This window comes from Palaemon carinicauda, chromosome 23 (genome assembly GCF_036898095.1).
Source record: "Palaemon carinicauda isolate YSFRI2023 chromosome 23, ASM3689809v2, whole genome shotgun sequence".
Lineage (NCBI taxonomy): Eukaryota > Metazoa > Arthropoda > Malacostraca > Decapoda > Palaemonidae > Palaemon > Palaemon carinicauda.
In genome coordinates, this window is record NC_090747.1 from 107,100,861 (window position 1) to 107,115,696 (window position 14,836).

The 14,836-nt window shown below is 40.0% G+C and overlaps 1 protein-coding gene across 1 annotated transcript; it reads left to right on the top strand.

The window, feature by feature from the left end:
• The first annotated feature begins 639 nt into the window (after positions 1-639).
• LOC137617723 (tigger transposable element-derived protein 1-like) lies at positions 640-1,424 on the top strand. The gene is made up of 2 exons (XM_068347719.1): positions 640-1,003; positions 1,186-1,424. The coding sequence occupies exons 1-2, from the start codon at positions 640-642 to the stop codon at positions 1,422-1,424; spliced, it is 603 nt and encodes a 200-aa protein (XP_068203820.1).
• The last annotated feature ends 13,412 nt before the right edge of the window (positions 1,425-14,836 follow it).

The following is a 14,836-nucleotide window of genomic DNA, read 5'->3' on the forward strand; positions in this document are numbered from 1 at the left end:
TCACTTAGGAGCGCCCCAACATACAAGCAAATTGAGATACGAGCAAGCCACCGAGCGAATTTTTGCATTGAGATACGAGCACAAACTTGGGATACAAGTACTGTATGCTTACAGAGGCTGACGCTAGGTGGCCGAGCGCTGGAGGGCTGCTCTTGAGGCCCGCATCGCTTGTTCATTTCGTGTGATATCCGACTACTGTACTGAACAAATCTCTGAGCAACGCCCCTGTTGTTTGCATTATTTACGTGTTTTTAACTTTTAGTGGTAGACAATTAACTTAAGTGATGGGTCCAGAGCAAACGAGTGGAAACCAGGGCAGATAGAAAAAAATGCATGATGTTGATAGAGATGAAGTATGAAATTATTGAAAAACAGGAGTGGTGTACGCTTGAGTGAGTTGGCCCACCATTACGAGAGGAGTACATCGACAATATGTACCATCAACAAACAGATGGATGCCATCAAGAGCATGAAGCCTTCCAAAGGCCTAACCATCCTGTCGAAGCTACGGACTAATGTGGATCAAAGAAAAACAGATGGTAGGAGATAGCGTGACTGAGACGATCATCTTGTGAGAAGGCCAGCGCAATCTATGAAGACTTGAAACAAAGAGAAGCAGCTAGGAGTGGGGGAACATCAATGCCAGTGGAGATGTTCAAAGCCAGTCATGGCTGGTTCAGTAATATTAAGAAGCAAACTGGGATCCACTCTGTTGTGAGGCAATGGGAAGCTTCGAGTTCTAACGTGAAAACCTTAGAGGAGTATGTTGAACGCTTTGCCTCTCTTGTTGCTGGAGAATGTTACATTGCCCAACAAGTCGTCAACTGCGATAAAACAGTCCTTTTCTGGAAGAAGATGCCCAGAAGGATATTCACTGCAGCAGAAGAGAAGAAACTGCTGGCCCATAAACCCATGAAGGATAGATTGACTGTAGCCTTGTGTGCTAATGCCAGCGGTGACGGCAAGATCAAACCACTGCTGGTATACCACTCCGAAAACCCATGTGCTTTCAAGAATCACAAGATCTTGAAAGAAAAATTTCAAGTCATGGGGCTTGCAAATTCAAAGGCTTGAGTTACGAGGCATTTTTTCAGTGAATGGATGAATCTGTGCTTTGGTCCGGCAGTCAAGATGTACAGTATTAGTTAAAGAAAAACCTGCTGTTGAAATGTCTTCTCATCCTAGACAATGCCCCTGGTCACCCTCCAGGTCTTGAAGATGACATTCTGGATGAGTTCAAGTTTGTCAGGGTCCTCTATCTCCCGCCCAATACCACGCCACTCCTCCAGCCCATGGATCAACAGGTCATTTCAAATTTCAAGAAGCTGTACACAAAGTATTTGTTTAAAAAATCCTTTGATGGCACAAATAACACCAATCTCACCCTTCATGAAGTTTGGAAGGACCATTTCAACATTGGGTAAATTTATAGAAAAACACGGGACAACATTTCTAAGAGATAAAAAACTTTTATTACTGTAAATGATGTGCTTTCAACGAATTAGACCTTTATTTCCACTGGAAATAAGCCGTTTTACCATTATGGATCCCTCCCTTCCCAACGGACACAGGTGGGAACCTGAGATTTTGGGTGTGCGAAAACAGGACAAAACATGATTATTTAACACTTTCAAGGTTTGTAAATGGGCACAAAACCTAACAAACTCGCATAACCTAACCTAGTAGTTCCCAGGTCACCGATCTCACATTATGATTCAGCCATGGAAGGTTGGGGGTCCTCGAGGTCTCCTGTCACCTGGTGTTGTTGTGGAGGGTAGAGGCAACTGGCGGTGATGAAGAATTGGTGCAGCAATGAGGCCTTTGGATAATGATGAGTGAATAAAAACTTGGAAAAATACTAATGGAAATACTCCAATTTATTACCAGGCCTTTCGATCCACTCCTTCACTTCACTGGGTCTGAGGGGTTGACAAAGTGTTCAAAGTGATTAATGGTCCTGTGCTTGTAGCCCAGCTCTTGTAACGAGCTACGTTGACCCCACTTGTCACTCATACTGATACTACCTACCTTAATATATTTTTGTATCAATGGAATAAGGGTAGCAGCAGCCCTTTTCTGAGTTAAAGGTTCAAGTAAGGGAATTATAAATAAAAAAACCTTTTTAACACTCGTTCGATCTCCCCAAACACCCATATTGAACTCAAACGCCGGCCATGGTCGTACTTCGCCTTACCGAAGTGTGATTCGTTGATCTCCGTTGTTAATCCATCACAAACAATAGCCTCTTGATTATCAAAAATAAATTGTAAAATTGTTACCTCAGAACAGAAAATCCTCCAGTCAACACTCGTATGTATATATATATATATATATATATATATATATATATATATATATATATATATATATATATATATATATATATATATATATATTTATATATTTATACAGTAACCAATCCCTACTTTGCAGTTCGATTATCATGGATTCGCTACTTCACGGGTTTTTCAATATATTAATATCGCGGATTTCTACCATAAATCCATAAAAACCGTGATAATTGAATATTCAAAAATTAAATATTAAAAATAATTAAAATATAAAAAATTGTGTATTATAAATATTATTCATATTATAGGAAGAATAAAATGTAAAAAAAAGATTATTTAAGTGTAATAACTTATATTTAAAAAATACACTTAAAAAAATAATTACTGGAACACGGCTGCCATACGCTTGGTTTCTCGGTTCGCTAGCCACATCAAGAAGTGTAGCGTAGCATCTATGCGAGAGAGACTGGCGTCACTTGTAAGGAGATCTGTGATTGGTTCGTGGAGAACGATATGGCCAATGAGAACATCGCAACTTGTGAACAGTTACGTGATTGGCTCGTCAGGAAGAGTGGATGCAATCACTAGAGATTCCTCCCAGCCTTGCTTCCTCCATTTTGCTCCGGTATTCAGCATCGCGTGTTTCACTTTATCTGCGCCGTATGTGATTTCATTGTGATTTTTGTGAACTTTATTTGTGTACATTCCTTGTAATGTCTCCTAAACATCCTCTTACCTCCAAGGCAGACAGCAAGCCTAAGAAGCAACGTAAAATTAAACTTGTCGATATGCCTAAGGAAGGAAGAACGTATGCAGCCGTCGATTGCCATTTCAGGGTGAACGAATCCACAGTTTGTTCTATATAGAAAGGGGAGGTTAAGATTAGGAGAACTGGTGCCATACCCTACAATAAAACAGAAAAGCGAGTTGTAACTCAAAGGAACAAGGCAGTTGTGAAGATGGTAACGGCATTATCGATATGGATAAGTGATGACAGACACCAGCAGAGAGCGAAAATCTGTGAATACTAGGTGGCCTAAGGTGGGTCAACTCGTAACCCCCAACAAAACACCGACCACTGCCTACTCGCTGTCGACTATGGGTTTTATCACCGTATTGTAGTTCATATTACTTTTCAGAAGTAATTGTGCATTTCTGTATTAATACCAAAGTCATTGCCACACCATCGTCTGTAACCACAAAACACTGTTGTTCCTATCGAACAACACTCACTGATACTGTACTGTAGAGTATATTTCTGTAATGTATGTATAGTACTATCACTACGGTAAAGCTTAATTAGCTAAGCTGAGACATCATTACTCACAAAAGATTGCTGTGTTGGTGAGGTTGGGTCACAACCCTACCAGCTCGTCACCTAACCCGTAGCCTGTATCTATTGTACAGTACTGTATTTTGTATACTGTATAGTACTATAAATACACTATTAGTGGTTCTTTTTCAATGAACATATGAATATTCATCCTGCCACAAGTGGAAAAGAGTATATAATCATTTTAAAAATTCTACATAGTAAAATCTTGACACTTAATGCAATCCTGAAGGTGTAGTGATACGTGAAGTGTACAGTATGCTACAGCAATTACACATATAGTAGTGTACAGTAATGGACTGTACAGTAAAAATCCTGATGTAACACATGTATGTAAATCAACACCTGTCAAAAAAATACAGTAACGTCTTGACTGGTGGTCGGCTGAGGTTCATCGTATGTGGAATGGTGGATCAGAGACTTTGCTTTTTTGCCGATGATCATGCCCTTTTCCCTCATCTTCAATATAACCTTCTTTGCGTTCTTCTTGATGTATCTTATGGTACCGTTCGTTCTTTCATACAGCTCGACATTTACAGCCGAGCGGGGGCTCTTGGCAAAAGGGTTACCCCGCAGGTACCCTTGTTCAACCTGAAAAGTTGTCCTACGTCTGTATACAACATTCCTTCCTTGCACTTCTTGAGAACTACTTCAGAGTCATGACCTTCTTCAGCCGTTCAGCGTTACCTTGAGAAGATGAAGCAGCTCTCTTAGTGGCCATGGTGTTGATAAGAGAAGATCACTTGTTTGATAAACACTTGTGGGAAATGCTTTCGTGATGATGGAAGCTGGAATAGTGAGACAAAGTCTGAGAAAGAAGTATTGTGCGACAAAGGGAAATGGCATGAAGGTCGGGTGGTTTGAAAACATCGGCCTGTGTGGAGCAGCACTAATAGCGAGTAAGCGAAACTTTATTTATGAACCGCAAATAACAGAGTGTGTCCCTAGAGATTGGGAAAAAAAAGCTGGTGAAGGAAGAGAAGATGATGGATTGATGAACTTAAGATTATTTGCTGGTATATATTGACATAGAAAGACAATGCTGTATTGTAAACAGAAAGGACTAGAAGGATGTGTTTTAGGCCTTTGTCCTGCTGTGGACTATATACTATGATATCTCAGGAATAGAATTACAGGAAAGGGGGTTCCAAGTCCCCTCGTCCCGTCCCTTTTAGTTGCCTCTTACGACAAGCAGGGATACGTTAACGCTCTTTTGATTGTTGTTATGTCTCCACGGCCACAGGATGAATGAATGGCGAGCGATTGTGACGCAGTTCTGGTAGGCCCTGCTGCTTCCTTCAGTCGCCTAGGTGACTGCTGAGGTAGCAGCAGTAGGGAATTCAGCATTTGAAGCTTCATTTGTGGTGGATAATGGGGGAGGGTGGGCTGTGACACCATAGCAGTACTAACCAAACTCTGCTGAATCCCTCATCAGGCTGGGAGGAGCTAAGAGGAGACAAGTCCCCTTTTGTTCTTTTTTTCTGATGTTGGCTAGCCCCCAGAATTGGGGCTAGTGCCTTGGTAAATGAATAGATATACGCACACACACACACACACACACACACATATATATATATATATATATATATATATATATATATTTACTGTATATATATATACATATAATATATATATATATATATATTTATATATATATCTATATCTATATATATATATATATATATATATATATATATATATATATTTACTGTATATATATATATATATATATATATATATATATATATATATATATATATTTACTGTATATATATATATATATATATATATATATATATATATATATATATATATATATATATTTACTGTATATATACATATATATTTATATATATATATATATATATATATATATATATATATATATATCAGAATTGTTAATTTCTCTAATAAAGTATTGGCTTTCTGTTATTGTCATAATAATGGCATTTTATTGGAAAGTATATCCGCCTACTTGTTTTTGTTAGAGTTGCTAAGGGTATTGCTGCTGTATAATTTGGACGTGAAGAAATCTTCGCTTTAATAAAAAATGTTGCATGAATAAATTTGTCCAATTTACATTGCACTTTATGATTTCCACTAAAACCCAGTTTTCTTCAACTTCTGTGTTGTGATTTTCACCAGTTTATTAAATCTGCCCGATGTACTGGGCGGATCGCAAGGCCTTAAGGGCACGATTCCCAAAACCTTCCAGGATTTAATTAAAATACGGCGATAAAATTTACAATTTTATTACAAAAATAAACTCTGATAAAGACAAACAACATTCTTAAGCATTCACAAGACTTACTGAAAAAACAAGACTGACCCTAGGTAATATAGCATGTGCTCTTCAAGCACAAAGTCCACACCGGACTCATTAACAAACTGAAAATAGTGCCAATTCGAATTCAATACACAACGAATCACACACCAAATATCCCTATTCTTATTTAACTCAGGATTCAGATCCCCAATCACAGGGATCTCTACACTAAACTGCGATATAAAAACTAAACGTCTTGCACACAAACTTCTACTACAACCAACCTGGTACACAAGGTAGAGAGGAGAGATAACAATTAGAGGGGACTTACTTCGGTTGGGGACGTTGGATCAAAGAGGACGAGCTATCCTTGCAACCCCCGACGTCACCTTTTTGGCGGAATTTGCCCTGAACCTAAATTTCTACATTGGATTTTTTTAACATGTTACAACAGAATGACTTTATTTTTCCTAATCTTAAATTACCAGCAATTGATTTTATTAGTCTCAGCGCCTTCCTACCAGGTGGTTTCCTTTTTTGGCTCTAAACGTTCACGTCTGGAACTACATTCATTCGCCCGCGAGTTTCTCCTCTCCCTCCAATTTGACGTAGTCGTAGGCGGAGTCAAATGGCGGGAATTTCGATTGATCGGGTCGAAATTCCCGACATCCTCCACGCCCCAAAATAAGGAGCGATGAAACGTCGGTCAATTGGATGGAGCTAGACTCGGGGTGAGGGGAGTGGCTTACTCCGAGACTCTGTTAGGCTCGCTGCGTAGCGCTCCGCAACGACTCGAACAGAGTACGCACAATATACTACAGCAATGTTACCCCGGGGTAATAAACACAATCAATAATATACAGTCATATAACAGATCAAAATAGGCAATGGGCCTAGCAATTCTAAAGCACTCGTGTAATACACATAAGGAACAGCAGAAATAAGTGATATGTACACATTTTACAATTCAATTGGCAAGCAATTAGGCAATGGGCCTAAGACAATTCAAGAAATGGTAGAAATGCAATCATAATAAGTCAAGTGCAACGACAATTAGGCAATGGGCCTAAGACAATTCAAAAAATGGCAGAAATACAATCATAATAATTCAAGTGCAACGACAATTAGGCAATGGGCCTAAGACAATTCAAAAAATGGCAGAAATACAATCATAATAATTCAAGTGCAACGACAATTAGGCAATGGGCCTAAGACAATTCAAAAAAATGGCAGAAATACAATCATAATAATTCAAGTGCAAAGACAATTAGGCAATGGGCCTAAGACAATTAAAAAAAAATGGCAGAAATACATATGACAATTCAAATTCAGTCTGTCTCAACTCACAATAATCGAGACTTCTATAGCGCTGCTACATGCAGGCTGTTACTTAATGGAGTACAAGAGGGAGGGGCAGGTTCTGTGCAACGCTCGGTCTGTACGCACGAGAGACCATCCCGTCCCCGTACTCCACCCCTAAGCACTTCCAACCTCCATTATCCTCCCATAGTTGTTGAAGGAAAAGCTTTCCCCTTACAAATAATGGGCTTATCAAACCTATCGGATCATATATGGAGACTAATAGGGAAAGTACCCTACGCTTCGTGGGCACCCATCCCTCCCCCAACTCACAGATCCTTTTGCTTTCTTTCACACACAATCTGTCCACGTCCCGGGCCCATCGCAGCCCGAGCACGTTCACACTCACAGGCTCATTCCACTGTCTCTCGCTATCGAAGGCCAAGTGATTGCTGGCCCACCCTTCTAAGGGCATACCCGCCCTTTTTAAGATGTTATGAACAGACTCATGCTCTTGCCTCATATGTTCTATATCTTCAAACGTGGCCAGATAATTATCAACATAAAAAAATTTTACTAAATCTGGGCGCCCTTCCTCTTTAAAATGACAGTTTAATATTTGCTGTAGCAAAAATGGACTAGCTGTGATGCCGAACACCACGACTCTAAAGGCGAAGGTAAGCGCTCGACCAGCTGCCTTGCGCCACAGAAATCGTGTGTATTTGGCATCACGAGGATCTAACAAAACACGATGGAATGCTTTACTTATGTCGGCTAACATGGCATATCGATTCAACCTAAACCTTATAATTAAACTATATGCTACTTCTACCAAATTGGGCCCAGGCAAAAGACATTCATTCAAGGACTTGCAACCTTGTGACTTGGCAGAGGCATTGAACACGATTCTAAGGGGGGTGGTACGGCTGTCTTTCTTAACACCAAAGTGTGGCATGTAATAACCTTCCACTACGGGATTTTTCACTTCTGATATAAAACCTGCTTCGAGATACTTATCTATCACTCCCTGATATTGTTCAAGATATTCCCTATCCTTTTTGAATTTTGTCTGCAACGACTCCAACTGCGCCATAGCGTTACGATAATTGGTTTCTGGCCTAGCATCCGATCCAAATGGTAGGCTAACCTGATATCCTTCAGGTTTTCTTACAACGCTTTGCGATACCTTTCGCACGGCCTCGGCCTCGCGAACAGTGTATTGCTCAGATGGGGCGATACCAACACGGTCTAATCGCCACCACTCATCTACATCATACAGATATGGCTCGTCCGTGATTCTGCACACTCTCAACGTTCTTACTTGTTCGACCCTTTCCCCTTGGAACAGCCACTGTGGCACCTTCCCGTACGGGGACATACCATTATGCGTTAAGAAAAGATTTATCCCATCTACTTTTTCTACACCTATGACAAAATAGCTAAAATAATCAGCCCCAACTAATATGTGAACGTTCTTCATGGTATCGGATTGGTTTGCTGGATCGGCTAACGTGACTCCCTTGGTCAACAGATGCTGTCTGACTTTAACATAACCCACGTTATGTATCGGGACGTCCACGTGTTCGTGTGCCACCAATTTCATACGCACGATTCTTTTCCCCATTTCAACCCTGCAACTTACTACATCGTATTGGCCGCTTATTTCCTCTGAACCAAACGGAGCTATATTCAAGGATACTCTTCCTACCACCGGTAGGCCTAATTGACGGGCAATTTTTGCAGAGATGAAGCTCCTCTGGCTTCCTGAGTCGAGAAATAGGCGGACTCGCTTACTACCTTGCCTTTGTTGAATACCTGCCATGGCTGTTGGCAAGATAGTGCATGGGAGGTCCACATCAGACCTCTGCGCGATCTTTGCGCTCGTGCACGGCTTAGATTCTACTTTTACCTTAGACGGACGGGGGGCATTTTGGTTCTGTGCAGGCGTCGCATTTACTACGGGGCGGGACGTTGTTGATTGACTATTACTATGACTAGGGATTGATTGCGGTCTACCCGCGTCGCAAATCGCAGTGTGGTGCTTAGCATTACAGTTTCTACAGGAATTTGATACGGGACATTTATCGCTACGATGGCCTGATTTCGTGCAATTGAAACAAAGACCCCTTTTTAGTAAAATGCGACGTCTAGCAGCTACGTCTGTCACTTGGCGACATCCGTGAGGCGGGTGCCGTTCGCTACAAAATGGGCAGGAATTTTGGTGGATGGGATGGGTTTTCGGTCTTACACTACTGTCTGGTCTTTTGTCACTCTCAAGACTGTCGCCTCTCTGCAATGCATCGTCTTCTAACATTCTTACTATGAAATCTATTGCCTCAAAAAACTCGTCCAACGTATAGTCGCATTTCCTCAAATGCTCTACCACCTTGCGGTATAGTTTTCCCTCTGACAATTTTTGATTAATGAGGCTCATGACCATGCCCTGGCCTAAGTCAGTGGTACTAAGTCTTTTGATTTGCTCAATAATGATTGTTAACTCAAAACGGAACCTTTTCAATTCTACTGGGTTTAGTGACGGCACAAAGATGTTTGCTAACTTGCGGTGCAGAATCACGAGCGTTTGGTGCACGTTGCCATACTGCTTATCTAATAAATCTAATGCTACTCTATAGTTCGCGGCGGTTACACTCAGGGATTTGATGATCCTGAGCGGCTCCTTGCCCAACGTCCCCAATAAATACGTGAATTTAGACACTTCGTCTAAATCCGCTCTTCGATCCACGTGGATCGTGAATAATTCACGGTACGATGCGTACTCTTGCACTTCCCCTTCAAACGTGGGGAGAGGCAGCGGCTTCAACCTGGGGAGGGCAACATTCCCCGTTGAAGGGCCTTTCACTTTATCTATTCTATTGTACAATAGTGTGGAAGCTCGTGTCGCTTCACCTAACATATGCCTAATTCGGGCTTCGATACTAGACTCTAATTTAACTCTCTGGTTTTTGTACAACTCTTTAAGCTGTCGGACCTCTGCCTGCAACTCCGTTACCAAATTCTGGTAAACGGACTCGGAGTAGGTCTCTATCAGTGCCCTTTGCGTTTCGCTTAGCAAATCCTCCAGTAGGCCCATCGACGCCTCGATATGCACGATCGTGGATACAGCCATCTTAATTACTTTACTTTACGTTTGGGGGGGTTGGACAAGGCAAGGAGAAAAGGATAATTTAACGTTAAGGGACTCAAAGAACTGACCCACGTGGGCGATCGCACATCGGGACGAAGAGGACCTTAATTGTTCGTCTCTCTCTCTCTCTCTCTCTCTCAAAAGCTCATATTTTAAATTAGTCCTGTCCGGCTCTGGGAAGCGCTTGCGATCCGGTTCGAAGGACCAAATGTTGTGATTTTCACCAGTTTATTAAATCTGCCCGATGTACTGGGCGGATCGCAAGGCCTTAAGGGCACGATTCCCAAAACCTTCCAGGATTTAATTAAAATACGGCGATAAAATTTACAATTTTATTACAAAAATAAACTCTGATAAAGACAAACAACATTCTTAAGCATTCACAAGACTTACTGAAAAAACAAGACTGACCCTAGGTAATATAGCATGTGCTCTTCAAGCACAAAGTCCACACCGGACTCATTAACAAACTGAAAATAGTGCCAATTCGAATTCAATACACAACGAATCACACACCAAATATCCCTATTCTTATTTAACTCAGGATTCAGATCCCCAATCACAGGGATCTCTACACTAAACTGCGATATAAAAACTAAACGTCTTGCACACAAACTTCTACTACAACCAACCTGGTACACAAGGTAGAGAGGAGAGATAACAATTAGAGGGGACTTACTTCGGTTGGGGACGTTGGATCAAAGAGGACGAGCTATCCTTGCAACCCCCGACGTCACCTTTTTGGCGGAATTTGCCCTGAACCTAAATTTCTACATTGGATTTTTTTAACATGTTACAACAGAATGACTTTATTTTTCCTAATCTTAAATTACCAGCAATTGATTTTATTAGTCTCAGCGCCTTCCTACCAGGTGGTTTCCTTTTTTGGCTCTAAACGTTCACGTCTGGAACTACATTCATTCGCCCGCGAGTTTCTCCTCTCCCTCCAATTTGACGTAGTCGTAGGCGGAGTCAAATGGCGGGAATTTCGATTGATCGGGTCGAAATTCCCGACATTCTGTATCGTAGTATCTGGCCAAACACGATTAGTTTTCAATACTATAGTTTGAGTTGTGGAGAGTTCGAAATTCAAGATTTATAACAGACCGGGAATTTGCAAATTTACGGAGTTCAAGTTTGTTTATAGCTCTAGCAAGTTTAATTTTACAAAGTTGGGGATGAAATAACTTGAATAGGCTACCAGTGAGGATAGATTAGATTTGAACATTGAGTACGATACATTAAAGTTTCCATTCTGTTAAGTTTATATTAATCAAAACCTAGTTTTGATTTTGAATTCGTCTAAGCTGAATATAAGAAAAGGTGGTTTGAGATAGTGCGTTTATTTAAAACCATTTAAATTTAAATTCGAGAAAGTCTTAGTTTGTGGAGTTGTAAGTTTGATAGGACAGTTCTAATTAGATTTGAGAAAACATGTATTTGGAACTGTTTTGAATTTGAAAGAATTCCAAGTTCATTATTTCAAAACTGGATAGGCCAGTTCCAACTTACATATGAGAATGTTTAAACTAAAACTAACTCCTCTAAGTTTAAATGGAAGATTTCCAGTGTATGGGTTGGCTATAAGTTTAAGTGTGACTACGTTTCAGTTCTAAATTTCATACGAGAAAGTCCGAAGTTCGAGAAAGTTATGCCTTCCGGTCATTTGTAAGTTGAATTTGAGAAAGCCTTAAAGGTTTACGTCTGGGTCATCTCTCGAGAGGCGTTCTTGTATAATCTCTTTAGAGATGTTAAGCCTCGCTCGCGAAGATGCTGACTTCCCCCATATAAGGCAGATGACCTCATCTCATCCTCGGAGATATGACACGCTCTTCCTACTCTTCTTCTTCTTCTTAACTCAAGGACTTGGCGAACTCACCTGTCAGACAGGTTTCTTGTTTCTGCACAGCGTAAAAGAAGAGGAGGAAGAACAGGAACATGGGGGAAATAAGAAGCGGTGAAGGATAAAGGATAGTGAGAAATAGTGAACGGCTTAAGATGGAAGATAAGAAGGCGATAGAGAGAGTGAAGTGAAGTAGAAAGATGATAAATGCGAATAGATTAGAGTATGAATGATGAGGCAAAGGGAATGTGAAAGAAGGATAGAAAAATTTGGATGCTGGGGAAGTAAGACTATCAAAGGTTTAGGGGAGGGGGAGGGGTGAGAGTAAGAAAGATTATTATTATTATTATTATTATTATTATTATTATTATTATTATTATTATTATTATTATTATTGTTGTTGTTACTACTACTACAAGCTAAGCTACAACCCTAGTTGGAAAAGCAAGATGCTATAAGCCGAAGGTCTCCAACAGGGAAAAATAGCCCAGCGAGGAAAGTAAATAAGGAAATTATTAAACGATATAAGAAGTGATGAACAATTCAAATAAAATATTCTAAAAACATTTAACAAGAATTGAATGGATGAAAACTTTTTTTTTTGTAAAACTGTTTTAAGATTTTGAGAAGAAAAATTAAACTATTGTGATAATAAGAAATTAAAGACAGTGATGACGGGAATCGGGGTAGAAAAGATGACAGTTATGATAGTGACAATAGTGATGGGGGTAGAGTTATGATAGTGACAATAGTGATGGGGGTAGGGAAGACGATGATACTGATGTGGTGGTGTTGGTGACGATGATAACGGTGTTGTTAGTCAACGTTTGTAACTATGAAGGTGGTGATGATTATGATGCGACTCTTGGCCAGAAACGAATAATGATGATGAAGTTGAATGAATGATTGTGAAGATGTCACTGACAATGATGATGGAATACCTCCATTAGATGATGTGGCTTGTCAGAAATTTGTAATGTTAGCACATTACGGTGAAGATGACGACGTTGCCGACGAAGAGTCTTGCCTAACTATAGTCAATTTTTTTTAGAGAGGCAGATTTGCATCAACTCGCAGCGGTGCCCTTTTAGCTCGGAAAAGTTTCCTGATCGCTGATTGGGTGGACAAGATAAATCTAACCAATCAGAGATCAGGAAACTTTTCCGAGCTAAAAGGGCACCCCTGCGAGTCGGTGCAAATCTGCTTCACTAAAAAGAATTGTCTATAGGCACTGTCCTTAAGATTGCCTTCCTAGATACGCAAGGTAAAATACGTGTTTCAGGAGGTAATGACCAATAATACAGAAACGAGTAGATTGAAGTTACAGGGTTAAAATTTATTTATGGTAATTGGAGCCAACTATGAAGGCGATTATTTAATGAAAATTTTAAAAGTATTTATTTATCACAATAGTCTCATTTTTCTTCTCAAACTTAGTTTTACCCCCCCCCCCCCCAAAAAAAAAAAAATTTATTCATGATTACCTTCTTATCAAATCCTTGTTGTTAATGTTTTTAGAATATTTTATTTGAATTGTTCATTACTTCTAATATAAGTTTGCTTAAGTCAATCACAATCTGCCACGACGCTTCAAGGTTTAAATGCCTCTCGTGAATGGCAGAGGCAAGGGACAGTGACATTGGCCTATCGAGCAGATCAATGCCCTAGAGACCATATACACATATAATCAGCGCCCTTGCCCCCTCTCCCCCCCCCCCCCAAGCTAGTACCAAGGAGGGCCAGGCAATGGCTGCTGATGACTTAGCAGATAGACCTATAGAATCTCCGAAACCCCGCATCCTTAGCTCACAAGGATGGCGAGGTTGCAGCGACCAAAGAAACTGAGTTTGAGCTTGGTAGTAAAGTTTTTTCATAGATAAGTTTTTTCTTAGATAAGTTTTTTCCTCAGAGTGGTTAAAGTGATCATTTGTCTCGTAGAACATTTCCGAGGCTTTTTTATGTTAATAAATTGTAATATCGTAACGGCATTTATGCAATAAAAAGTATTGTTAACGTGATACAGTTTTTGAAAGATTAAGCCTTGTGTTTTTACAATATTGGATGTCAAATGCTATTTTTATGTTCCTGTGTTTACAGTTCATTTTGCTTACAAGGCATCTCACTATTCTATCTAATTTCTCTTCCTCTTGTTTTGTTAAAGTATTTATAGTTTATTTAGGAAATATTTATTTTAATGTTGTTACTGCTCTTTAAGTATTTTATTTTCCCTTGTTTCCTTTCCCCACTGGGCTATTTTCCCTGTTGGGGCCCTTGGGCTTATAGCATCCTGCTTTTCCAACTAGGGTTGTAGCTTAGCAATTAATAATAATAATAATAATAATAATAATAAAAGTTTTGGGCTTAGCAAATCGCTTATTGCTTGTCATTCGGTTACCAATTCTGAGGAGAACAACCTTTGATCTCGAGTCTAGGAAATTGAATCAGTAAGGAATATAAAACGAAAATGGTGCGTGGTCATTTCGCTAATTAACTTACGCAGTTGTATTTAAAATACATTTACATTGCAAGCGCACATCAATTTCGCATTTAGCACACATTATTATGGCAGTAATTAAAGCTAAGCAGTTGAAGTGCTGAATTAGCACTTAAACACTAGCCAGGTGTTACCTGACGGCGGCCTCCATCTCACACCTGAAAA